This window comes from Dermacentor silvarum, chromosome 3, assembly GCF_013339745.2.
Source record: "Dermacentor silvarum isolate Dsil-2018 chromosome 3, BIME_Dsil_1.4, whole genome shotgun sequence".
NCBI lineage: Eukaryota > Metazoa > Arthropoda > Arachnida > Ixodida > Ixodidae > Dermacentor > Dermacentor silvarum.
Window position 1 is genome coordinate 149050782 of NC_051156.1, and position 13615 is coordinate 149064396.

General features: G+C 47.5%; 1 protein-coding gene across 1 annotated transcript in view; it reads left to right on the forward strand.

The window, feature by feature from the left end:
• LOC119445901 (optomotor-blind protein-like) overlaps positions 1-13615 on the forward strand; it is a 139452-nt gene that overhangs the window by 67453 nt on the left and 58384 nt on the right. The window contains 1 exon segment of the mRNA XM_037710198.2: positions 11146-11292. Within this exon segment, the coding sequence (XP_037566126.1) occupies positions 11146-11292 (147 nt within the window).

Here is a 13615-nt window from a genome sequence, read left to right on the forward strand (position 1 = left end):
CTATTATAATCACATTGTACGTACGTCGCGAACGCGGTGGTATACATTCGCGAACCGACTTGAACTTACGATGACGGGAGCATAAACAGTCCGGGCTGACGTACGTGAGCAGCAGTGCAGGATTGCATTCGACAACCGCCAGCCGTGACTGCCGCATCGTTGTCACTTAAGTGCTCATTTGCTTTTTGGTTAGAAGTTCGTGAAATGTAACCTCGAGTGCTGTAATCATTATTTTGCTAGTGTTTCTGCCTGGGCATTGTCACTTCCCCTTTAACAGTATATAATTACGTCAACATTTATCAGGCCTGTCATATAGAGTCAACGAAATTGTTCTTTCCAGCACTTCGACGCGATGTGACGAACCGAGCTCTCTATCCTTTCCAGCGGGGTATATATATATATATATATATATATATTGTCAGTAGCGTTAAGCCCGCAATTACGAATACGTATATCCACCGGCCGATAACTGGTGGACCGGTGTATAACCGGTGAATACGGATGGATAACCAATCGACCATTAGAGTTACAGAATGGATACCAAGAGAAGGGAAGCGCATTCGAGGACGGCAGAAAACTAGGTGGGGTGATGAAGTTAGGAAATTTGCAGGCGCGAGTTGGAATCAGCTAGCGCATGACAAGGGTAATTGGACATCACAGGGAGAGGCCTTCGTCCGTGCAGTGGACATAAATATAGGCTGATGATGGTACACTCAATTGAGAACCCCCCCCCCCCCCCCCTACATCATGCAATTGGCCTACAGAACGGTGGCGCCGCCCTTTGGATGAAGCGGTCACCGCGCATCCACCTATTAACCTCCTCGGCGATTGCTGCGATGAGAAATTGTTTGAGCACCACACTGTCTCTCGAGCGGCCGAAAGGGTACGTTTAAAGGACGTGATTGCGAAATTGGAGTTCTTCCCCCCCCCCCCCTTTTTTTTTTAATCATGTTGAGTGAAGGTTGCGATCAAGGAGCGGCGCTGCCCTCCACTAGGCGGTATTCATGCATAGGCTCCCTAAGGGGAGCCTATGCAGTAACTCTACTAGGCGATAATGTTTTATACAGTGTCCCTGCATACGTCCCCTGCGAGGAATATACGCTTCTTTTTAGACGTTTGGTGCACACAGGCTCGTAAGTTGCAAGCAGATATGTGTATTAGGCACGCCGTAGAGGAGGGCTCCGGATTAATTTTGACCACCTGGAATTCTTTAACGTGCACTAGAACACAAGCACACGGGCGTTTTTGCATTTCGCCCCCATCGAAATGCGGCCGCCGCGGCCGGGATTCGATCCCGCGATCTCGTGCTCAGCAGTTGAGCACTTGCAACAGCATGCCGACAGATACAGCCGACGACGTGACACAACGCACGATTTATTTTAATGAGATCCCATTCAAATTTTTCAAATTGTTCTGGAACCTAGAGCTTTAATACCACAGAGCTCGACCTTTTCGATGTTGATTCCAAATGGGCCTTCTTCAAATAGTGATCAAATTCTAATTAATAACTGCATTTTTTCTGTAAAATTTGACGCCAAGAGTTCCAGCGTTGCGGCTAGGAGTCTCTCGCACCTCGTGTTCCGCATTTCTGGGGACCGTATTGCGTACACAAATAGACAGTAAAGAGCGGTCTTATAAATGGCGTGCGCATAGAACGTTAGCCGCATGCGCGAATGTGTTGCAGGGTGGTTTATACAATTTATGGTGGGGCTCAGTTTATACTTCTCTTCCCCTGGCCACGTACCTCACACTAAACCGGAGGGCTCTTCCGGACATAGCAGAATTCCGCCGCCGTGTCGAATGCGCCATCTTTGCAGCTCGAATTGGTCCAGGCGGATGGACTCAAAAGTGCGTCGTTACGCCCCCCCTCCCAGGCAACTGAATTAGAGCCTTGGCTTAGCTGGACCGAAAGTAGTAGACGTGAACGTCGGCGATCTTTGCTGCGTCGTTTGACACTACGTTCGGCAAGAGTTCGTTAGATACGTTAATGAAATGGCTTTTTTCCTGAAAGAAATATAACAATAAGGGCGTAACACCAGTATGTCCACGCCCGCACCTTTATGACAGAAAATAAACCTAGTCGCTCATATATTGGCTGTGCGCCATTGTTGCACACATTGTCGCGAGATGTCGCCACCATTTCTGACGCTTCCGTCTACGTTTTTGGTATCGGGGTATACATCGGCAACACGACGAAACGTATGCGTCAATCTGGAGCTATGTAATGTTCGGATAGGCTCCTCTTCAGTGATGTGGACCACTCGACCCAGTAGGTTAAACTGGGGTGCACCGAATCATAGAAGGCGCGCTTGATTAACCTCTTGAAGGCGACAAGAATTAGAAGACGATGAAAAGAGCAGCCCTGTCTGTAAATTCGCAGGCTAACCAAAGCTTCCTTAATTGACTTCTTCCTATGAAAGCTGCAACGAAAATGCATCTATATCATATCTATCGTGGTCGGGGTTATAATAATCGCGGTTAACACACACGAACAGACACACGGACAGACGGACGGACGGACGGACGGACGGACGGACGGACGGACGGACGGACGCAGACGGACAGACATAGATAGATAGATAGATAGATAGATAGATAGATAGATAGATAGATAGATAGATAGATAGATAGATAGATAGATAGATAGATAGATAGATAGATAGATAGATAGATAGATAGATAGATAGATAGATAGATAGATAGATAGATAGATAGATAGACTGTGGTATTGAAAATGTTGGAAATAAGAATCCCACCAGCTTCTCTACAGCGTTATATTGTTGTATCAGTGAAAAGATGATGTGAATGACTTTCTGTGCCAATAAAGGTGAAGCAACGGGGGCGGAGCTTCTGCACATGTCTTCCTGCGCCAAGTATTAAGGCTAGCGTTTGACAGGGTCTTTGATTTTTTTTTATTTAAATGTATTTAAGGAGAGGTTGGTGCCTATATGTGGCGCCGGCTACTCCTCTTCTCTTGCATGATAGTTGTCCTCAGAATGTTGTCAAAACTCATATAACACACAAAACTCACAAAACACATGTACGAACGTTCACGTAGAAAATCCTAACTGAAATATAAATAAATGTTCGCACTACAAAAGAGTTCACATAACATAAATACTCACAAAACTGAAGTGTCTTTGAATTTCTTGGAACAGATACTGAATCAGAGTAGCTTTCCACGTAAGAAGGTACCGCATTTGACCAAACGTAGAAGAAAAAAGCGGAAAAATAAGTTAAACTTAACACACGGTGGTCTATTTTGTCTCACTTTGTTGTTTTATAAGTAAGGACCTTTTTGTATTCTCTTCACCACCTTAATTTAACGCGGACGAGAATGTGGGACATTTACAGTGAAGGCTGAGGCACTCCTGCATAGTCCGACCACAGAAACCCTCCGGCGGAAATAAACCTATCGAAAACCTATCGATACCTCGCGTCTTCTTCACTTGGTATATATATACGAAAATTGGCATGGAAGGGTACGAATGACTAATATGACTGATCTGGTGGCTTATACGGCCGAGCTAGACAAAGACGTAACCAATAATTGAGGAAGACTTTATTGAACCATCGGAATTAACCTAGGGATAAACACCGGGGCCGCACATTTCAGCTCGGTTTACCATCTGTACGGGGTGCATATGGGCGGTGAGATTTTTTTTTTTCAGGAGCACTTTTACTTGTGCGCGCTTTGTTTTGCCCTCTTAGCTGTCCTTTCATTGCCACAGGTATATTATAGTTATCCGCGATTACATAAGCAGTTCTGTATGTACCATACGCAGGCGACCTTTCGGTGAATTGGACAGCGTTGCGTTTCCTTCCACGAACTGAGCGTGCCACTGACCGCTCGGAAATAATAATTCTCGGTGCGTCCAGCTCTCTCACGTCGTCTTCCCGTTCGCAGGACGTACAGCATATAGAAAACCTCCACCGAAGCGAAGATAGACGAAGTGAGACAGCTGAAAGCAAAGTAAACCTCCGCACAGAAACGCGAATCGTTTTCAGCAACTGGCCAGGCCGTTTTCTCTCTCTGTGGTCAGCAGCCTTTCCCCCGTGACGTGTATTACGCGTCCTAATGGGAGAGCCCCGCGGACGGACTTTGGGACCGGACGTCGTCCACGAGTCCGTGGCTCGCGCGCAGGGTCATTAATAACGGCCCCACCGGCGTTGCCTGTCAAAAAATGGAATTCATTAGCAAAGCCCCCCTCCGTGGCCGCGAAGAGCGTATATATATCTACTGCGAGCGTCCGGGTGCGTGTAGGCGCGCGTCGACTGCATAAAAGTGTATGACCAGGAGGCGAGGCTTTCGCAGCTGCGCTGCGGTTTGTCTTCGCGCAGTGTTTGCTTTCTCCTCTCTCCCTCTCTCTCTGTTCTATCACTCTCTCTCTCTCTATTGGTCGAGGCGAGGACCATTTCCTTCGGTGAGCGTACGAAATAATTTCGCAGACGACCAGCATGTTCGCAGTCTCATTACGAGGCTCTAACGAAGCCTGCGGCGTATACAGTTGCCGACGTTTTGGCGTCAGCTCTTTTGCCACCAGAGGGAGTGCGACTGTGTATTGACCCTTTTCGCGGAGCAGTTTGCTTTAGAGGAACGAGATGGCTCTTTCGGCTACGCGCCATACGTTGCCTCAGCGAATGCGCTCGAATACGAAACCATTACTGCTTCTGCTCTGCTACTGTGCGATCAGCCGTCGGAAATGCAACTGGTTGTTCGCTAATGCTCTGTGCCCAATACATGCTGTAAAATGTGTAACAATAAAGGGCAGACGTGTGTGGTAGTTAGCTGCTAAATTAGTGATTCGCATATTAAGGAATGAAATCAACCTGCGTTGGCGCTGCTACATAAGGACTGCCTGTGTTGCTGTCCCTTCGCAATGCACAGCTTTTCTCGAGGATAAAAAAAGGAACTAATCCGCTAGCACTGTATAGCTAACCTCCAAAGAAGTGACTTCAACTCCGGAACGTCGGCACATAAGAGTGAGTACCGCTCGTATCAAAAGGAAGTAGCGCCACTGACATGGTAAGTTTCTCGCACGTTTACACACAGCCACCCCTACTCGCAAGAAAACTTATGCCCACTCTATCGCCAACGTGTCAATAATAGGTGAATGGTCGCACACTTGAATCAATGTGCCGAAGCATGAGGGACGGCGACTATATATACCGACAAGACACGAATATTGGAAGCTGAACGTTTCGTGACGGCCCACAGAGTAAGCGAGGGACTAGCGATAACACGTCTTTGCTACAAGCTACCACAAAGTACAGAAAATTTACATTAAAAGCTTTGTGCGCAGCAAGAACAAATCTGTTACAGCAGAGTACAACCGCGAGCAATTAGGCTGAAAATGACACAGTGAGATAGTGGCCACACCGAGGAACTTAGTCAGAAACATGACAAGCCCCTGCTTCAAAATGTTTGCCAAATAAAGAAGGAAGAGCACATGGTCCTAATTTAATTCATAAGCGTAAAGTTTGTAGAGCTTGGAATACATTTCTAGCCCCGCTTTTAGTACAAACACCGTATACGCTGCTCGTGCCGTTTGGACAAGGGCTATGGATGGATGGAAACAACTTTATTAAAAATCCGGCAAAGTTTATCCGACCGAAGTCCCTCATGGGTCTCCCATGAGGGGACTTCGAGGCCTTGCCTCGTCGTGTAATGAGCTCTGAAAGCACTTACATGTCCTCTAAAGCTGTGACCAAAGCTTCGTGCCATCCACACAGTCACCGTCTACGATATGCGTCGAAGCGGAGGTTTGCTGCGCCGCACCAGCGTCACGCGCTGGCATTGTAAACAAGGAGACAATTGAGCCAGCTGAGGCAAGCAATGGACGCGTCACCACGTGATCAAACATGGCAGCGCCCACGGGAGCGCCGGGAAAAGGGTCAATATGAGAGCCCACCGGCCTCGGTGTCTTCAGAGTGAGCATGGGGGAAGAAAGAAAAAAAAAAGGAAGAGCTTTTGTTCTTCGGGTGTCGTGATTTCATTAAATGAGTTGGAGGGAGGAGGGATCGAAAGGGCATCGCAGGATGTTGGCGCGACTTGGTGGCATGTCTTGCTTCCTGCACCTCTCTGCAATCGCGTCGACTTTGCCAAGAATTACGCACCCTGAGTATTTTCCACAGCTTATTCGTCAAACTATTTTCTCGCTGAGCTGTGCGTAAGCGGCATATCCCCAGCCGTATATAGAGCAGTCGTTGTCGCGCTAATAGTAATTATCGTTAATCGCTCTATGTAGTCAAGAGGAGCCGTTTGTCGAGGGATGGCATGGCGGGCACCGTCGTCTATATATAGTGCAGCCTCAAAAATCCCGAACGCGAGCTTCAGTGCAGACTTCATTTTAATTTTTTTTTTGCCTTATTACCTTAAGGGCTGCTGCTTTCGTGCACGCTGGATAATGATTAAATAAAATTTGAGCCTTCCCCGCCCCTCTTGACCTCCTCTCCTTCCTCTTTTCTCCACTTTTCCTTGCGGAAACTTCAAAGATTGATGTAGCTTGTTCTGCATGATTCAAAGTATAACAGCGCGACTTCTTTAACGAGGAGAAGACTGTAGAACGAAGACAAAGACAAGCGCTTATTATTTTCTTGTTCCGCGGTTTTGTCCTCCTTTAAAAGGTCGCGCTGTTACCTAATGGAGGTGTAAGTTAATTGCTGATTGATCAATAACTCCGGCGCGAGTACAAGAAATCTAATCTAATCGGATACGGACCCCACCCTCCAGAGGGTGGGGTCCGTATCCGCGCCCATACAAGCGATGGTTGCAGTGTGACGAAAACTAAACAAAAGCGTGTGTAGGCACTGCGGTTACTATAGAGCGGCAAACTCACGTGCAACGTATATCAGACGTGTACCTATATTTGTAGTAGCCAAGCCCGTGATCATCTGCGCATCCATTTCAGGCTTTGTGACATCCATCTCGGAATGTGCACCGAAGAATGCCGGATATAAGCCGCAGCTATACATAAATGGCATGTATTTCGGAAAGAGGTTGCGAGGAGTCGTAGCGCGTCGCGAGATTGGCGCGTTGACAGCGCGCTGGAAACACACCAATAAATGTGTTCCATATAAACAAAATGTTTTCTCCTAAAAGAACATTAGTTTCCAGTAGACATTGAATCAGAGTCTTAGATTACATTTCTGGAAATCTAAGAACGTTTGCGCTGTGTCAATAAGTGACGTAGTTGCTAAGAAAGCCGCAATTGGAGGGGCTGCACAATTATTCGTCATATTTCAATTGCCCGTGATGAACGGGATCTTTTACGTAGACACGTTAAACTGAGCCGGTGATCCCGGAGGTCAAGGTCTGTTGGGTGCCAGCTTTGAGTCACAAGTTGGCACCAAGAGGGCGCCGCACGCCCACAAAATAGACAATGTCATGGGTGGCAGCATTGGAAAAGAAACCTGCTGACTAACTACCTCAAGGAAAAAAACGAAATCAGGAAAGAAACAATTTATGATAACTCAAAAGGAAGCTGCTTACTTTTCGAAGCGAGATCAGGATGCCTTAGAACGCGTAGTTATAATGCTAAGTACACCAAGGATGAAGACGCATGTGCTTGCTGCGGTAAGGCTGGGGAATCGATGTACCATGTTTTATTGGAATGTGAAGAAATCTATCCAGCTCCTTGAAGCCCTTGGGTTCAGGGATAGTGGGGGGAAAGTAAAGATGTCCGCTATAGAGATTAGTAAGAGGCGGTTGGAGGTTTGGTCGCAGAAAAGTAGGGAGACCTCGAACAACCGAAACGTACAAAAACAGAGTTCTCAGTAATGGTTCAAAAGGTTTGATGCTTAGAGTTCGTTGTAGTTGTGTGTTTTATCAAAAAAATGTCACAGTTTCGCCCTATGGGCGAAGCAATGAATGCGATAGCAACACAGCAATGTCATACGAAGTAAGGTGAGCGGCTTTGGTAGCAATATGAATTGTAGTAAACATGAGCTGATTAAGTAAGCAGGTGTGCTGCGGCGTAAGTAGACCGACATGAAGAGAGACTCGATGACCACGAGAGGCGAGAGGCGCGTGTGAAACGGTGGTGTTGATGAGAAGCGCTTCCCGTGGGCAGCGCGTGCGAAGGGACACACCTGTAGCGCTGCACTGCCGATCCGGGCAGAATTGCATGTGTAGCGCGCGTTGGAAAATGTGGCCCGACTATTACTAACTGAATGAACAAGCGTGGTGTGAGCGCGCGCACAAACAAACATGAATAGATCACACTGAATGACTGCAGACAACGACTGTCAAAACGCTGGCAGCAAGTGCATATATACGCCGCAGCAGCGGGCGAAGGTACGTGCGGTCTATCGCTGCAACGGAAACTGAGCGGCGAATGCACGGCGCATAAAGGTCAGAGCCGTGTGGAGATAAGAGACGGTGCGGTCGAACGAACGACGAGCGCGGTTGTTGGCAGCGTAGAAGAGCCCCCCCCCCCCCCCCCCCCCCCCGCGCTCCCTCCGGCGCTGGCTTCCCGCTTCCTTGCTTGCGCGTGGGTGATTGAGTGCGTTCAGCTCTCCGTGATAGCGCGCGTCCCCGCACGCTTCCGCTCGGGCATACGGCGCGCGGCGAAGATTTTATCTATAGGGAACTTCGCGGTGACGGCGACGGCGACGACGACGGCGACGGCAGAAATCCGGTAGAAGTGTCCATATAATTGCTATCGCAATAAAATAAGGGTAGGACATTAGGGAAAATAATAACAAGAGCTTGGTGGCACAAACACCACCCCGTTTCAAAGGGGACGCTCATAGCATCCATCCATCCATAGCGCTGATGTAGTGGCACAAAAAAAAAGAAAAAAAGAAAACTGGCATCAGTGCTCTTGTGAAATCTAAATTTGCCAAGCTGCATTTTTTGTTCATCTTGAAACGCAACGCAACTCAGTCTTATTTTTCGTTTTGTGTGGTTGTCTGCAATTCAGGAAATATAAAAGGGAGGTGTTCCGTTATGCGAGCTGCCACCGACGGCCCACCGTGTTTTCACAATGGCGTCCATAATACCGCGTGCCATGCTATCTTTACGACAGCTTAGCAAAGCGCCTTTCTCATATAACTAGCGCGCTCGACGCCTTATAGCCCTAACTGAACACTTTAGCTAGGTGCATGTGATGCTTTCATTTAATGCCCCTTTAATTCTACGAAAACGTGACAGAGCGCATCTCGCGCGAAGCGGGTTTTCCTTACTCCTCGCTGGTTTCTTTCTTTTTACAGCGTAAGCTGTTATGGGCTCATATTCCAATAGCCGTTTCTGGTCGCGATGGTGCCGCCGCCACCCCGGGGCGTAACCGCTATCGCCGGAAATGCGAAAAAAAAAGTACCCGCTCTCCGCCGAGATCGAACCCAGGCCCGCTGCGGGGGAGTCGGATACTTTACAACTGAGCCACGCAAGCGCTTGCGCTTAGGCAGAAGAAAAATTCCCTTTATACGCGCCCTATAGGCAAGCGCGCAGGTGCAGACGACCCGAGCCTCCACCATTATGGTGGCGCCATCTAGTTAACGTGCCTGCAACCGCCGCGTGCGACGAGATGCGATTCAGACGCGATGCGATTAAGACGAGGTGCGCAATCAACGCTATGCCGATGTTAGATGTGCGCCACGTATCCTAGGTACCTCTTCGGTACACGTTATGGCGTCTCCTCGTAAGGTACGAACCGCTGCTGTAGAAGCGAATCGTAGAGCTACGTGCGCGGCTACAACCAGGCGTCATCGGGCTCAGCAGACTGCTGTGCCGAGATCATTACAACCGCAGCTCGCCGTCGCAGGGCGGACAGTTCAGATCGTTCTCGTCAAAATCGAGGCGAAGACACTTTGCCGCGAAGACGTTGTGCGTGGTGTCGAAATTGGAGCTACTCTTGCGCCGCTCAAACAGCTTACGCTGGGACTGTGCTGCATGTGCCCTGCAGGCCTGTCACTTTTTCTTTAGTCAATACCATCTGTGTAATGCTCCCCGATAGATCGCATACATTTTCTTCAGTGAAGTTTACTACTAACCCTGCTATTGTGGTCCTGCTTGAACGGAAACTATACAACCGTGTTAAGCTGTATTAGTAAACTAAGCTACTGTATAATAGCTAAAAGGCCACTCTTACCAGGTGAGGAGGTTAGCTAGCTAGAAAAGTTGTAAAAAAAATTAAAACTGGACGGCTACGCCGCGGAGAAGCTCCCGCATCATGGATTTTTACAGCATATACTCAGTTCCACTGAATCGTTTATCAAAAAGGACGACTGCTTTGCATAAATGCACCAAAGACTCAGTCTGTGGCAAGTTTGGCGAAGCGCTAAATACATGGAAATGAATTGAAATTCAGGACGTTACACTTGCATACAACATGCAGCGCTGAGGTGTTGGTTCGAAATTCAAGACAGAGAAGTTTGGTCTCCACGTTCTCCCCAGTATAGTAGTCAAGATTTTCCCGCCAAATGAATGCGGATTTTAAAGGATGCCCTACGAATCTAAACTGCTAAGCTTGCTCTGTACTCTTTAGCTTTACTTACTTAAATGACGGACTTATACGAATGCGCGGTGCCGATGCTATAAAAAAAGAAAAAGAAAAAGAAAAAAAAAAACACAGGTCGTAGCTCTTTTAGAGCAACTCGGCGCTCTTCATGCTCCTGTTACACTCTGTTACAGGATTAAAATGAATCCTAAACAACTCGCCCGCCTCAATATTTTCCCTTCAAAAAAAACACAGGTCGTAGCTCTTTTAGAGCAACTCGGCGCTCTTCATGCTCCTGTTACACTCTGTTACAGGATTAAAATGAATCCTAAACAACTCGCCCGCCTCAATATATTTCCTCTTCATACTTCTCTTATGACATGATTCATATTAAGGGATATTCTATGAGGATATGAAGACATCTCATTTTTTCCTCAGCGTTCGTACATCTGCCCCAGTGCAGAGTAGCCAATCGGAAAGTTACTCTGGTTGACCCCTGCGCCTTTCATTGATCTCAGATTTTTCTCCCCCGCCCACTACAGATGCGGTCGCTGTGCTGTGTCTTGCTCAACGAGAGAATATATGATAGCTACATGCATTTCTCCTTGTCCCGGAAGGCTCTGCTTTTGTACATACAGTTCGCAAGCAATTGTGAGAGCGTAGCAGACTGATGAATCTCTTCGTCCTTCTTTTCTTCTTTATGCAGACCATTTTGAACTCGATGCACAAGTACCAGCCGCGGTTCCACCTGGTACGGGCCAACGACATCCTCAAGCTGCCTTACAGCACCTTCAGGACGTACGTGTTCAAGGAAACGGGCTTCATCGCAGTCACCGCCTACCAAAACGAGAAGGTGAGCGAACAGCTCTATAACGTATATAGTATGCAAGAAGTGGTACCGATACGATGGTATACCGATACGATAAAGTGGTACTGATACGATGAATGTATAATGCCAAGAGTGCGACAGCGCAGATATTACATCAACGAAACTACCATCCTACATTCGGTTACTCCCTTCATCAACATCATCATCATCATTTCCTTCCACTTCATCTTGGCGTTAACATTCTTGTTGCGCCTGGATGCGTATTCCTGTCTTCATTGTGGCAGGCGTCTCACGTCTTCACACATTTTATTGGTTCAGGAACGTCACTGCTAAGATCAATCGTCGTTATTATATATATTTTTTTCATTTGATCTCATTTCCTGTCACTTCCATCGCCTCACATGCGAATCGAAATCAAAAGTCTCGGAAAAGCAGGCCGACACAATACTGCAAACGCATTCCAATGCCACCCCCCCCCCCCCCCCAAGTATTGGTCAATCAAAAAAACCAAGTGCAATGCCTATACACGATGCTAACGCGAAGCTGACACGACAGAAATACTATATACGAATGCGACGACAATGTGTTACCGACGCGATACGAACGGGGATACAGGTTAGGTATCTTTATTGATACTGTACCTGGTGCGATTGCTTTACAGTGCTGATATAGGACTATACAGCCAAGCTATCTGTATACATCGGACGCACGTACGAGAGGAAGAGAGATAAAGAGAGAGACAGAGAACGAAAAATTTCAGGGAGATTGAAACGGAGGTACTACACACTTATTAGGCGAACAGCTTTAGGGCTGTACGCGGGCGTCTTGCAGACGCGCCATAAACGAGCGACGCTCGAATTACAACCATGCGATAGGTATCGTCTAATACACGACCACTTTACAAAGTGTATACACTTCCCTGCCCCGTCCATGGGCGCAGATGAAAACGGAGACTCATTTTCATTTTATTCCGTTAAGTAACTTAGGGCAATCAATCGCTTGCACGCGAGACCGGACGAACGACTTCATTTATCTGGATGATAAACAAAAAAAGAAGTGGGAAAATAGCAGCAAACGATAACGGACGAGTTCCAGCGTGAGCCCCCCCCCCCCCCCCCCCCCCTTTTTTTTTTTTTTTCCCCCGAGGATATACCCTAGCCAGGCAGGCCAGGAAGCACGGCTAGCGATCGTGCGGATAGCCGGGAGAGAAAAATTGGCGAGGACCGAGTTCGTACCTTCGTGATCGAAAAGCGGCAATTAACGTTTTACCGAGAAAAAAGCCTGCAGGGCGTTTGTGCGAATGAGGTAGGAAAAAGAAAGAGAAGATGAAAAAAAAAAAAAGAGGACAGCGAAAAAATCCGAGTGTATGAAAGCGCGTCAACTTAAGCACGAACCGGACTCGTGCGTCAGTGCGCGGACGAACAGGAACAATGCGTGTACGTACGTACAGACACGCGCGCTTTTCGCACGCCATTAATCGCGTCTCGGACAAGCGAAGCGTGCTCGCCCGGGGGCCCGAGTGTATAAGGTATATACAACTAGGTGCGCGAGATTGACGACACACTCCATCTTGCGTCGCTCTTATCGCGGTCTTTAGTCGCTACACCCTGATTGCGCTTGACGACGACGCGAGCTTGTTTGCGGTCGCTGCCGCTGTGCACGCCTTGTGGTGTGGCTCTGCTCCGTTCTATAGGTTGAACATGACCGCGAGCAACTTGTGTCTTTTGGCGTATACGATAATGCATTATGTAAGGCTATTGTATATTGCATACCTCCCTCCCTTTCTTTCTTTTTCTTCTTTTTATTTGCATCTTTTCTGTATTATCGGGCATCTTCTTATGGTAAGAGTGCGCGGGTATTTGGTATTGTAGCAGTGCATATGTAATTAACAATAATGAACTATAATTCAGCTTTAATTCATCTATCATTCAGCCTTTAATTTCGCGCACCGGCCGCTCTGTGACGTCATCAATGGGCTTGGACAGTGTCTATATCGGCCCCAGAAAGTTGTTGTCTATCTGAAAAGAACTGTGACCCCTGGCAAAACATCTCGGCGTATACATACAAATAATCCTGATTATTTAATGCCCTGTATATATAGTCTCGCCCGGAGTTGACGCGTTTAGCCACTCCTTTGTAATTAAAAGAAATGTAGGTCGCAACAGGTAATCTTAGCCCCGGACATATTCGACACTCCAGATTTTGTCTCTACCTGCGAGAGAAATCTGGAACTGCTGCCTGCGTAATTTGTATCTGTGAAATAATTCGTCTTTGTTGCGTGAGTGATTTCCGTGTGTTTAAATGTGCTATGCTACTTCGCTGCGCATTTTTATTCTCTGGCCTCTAT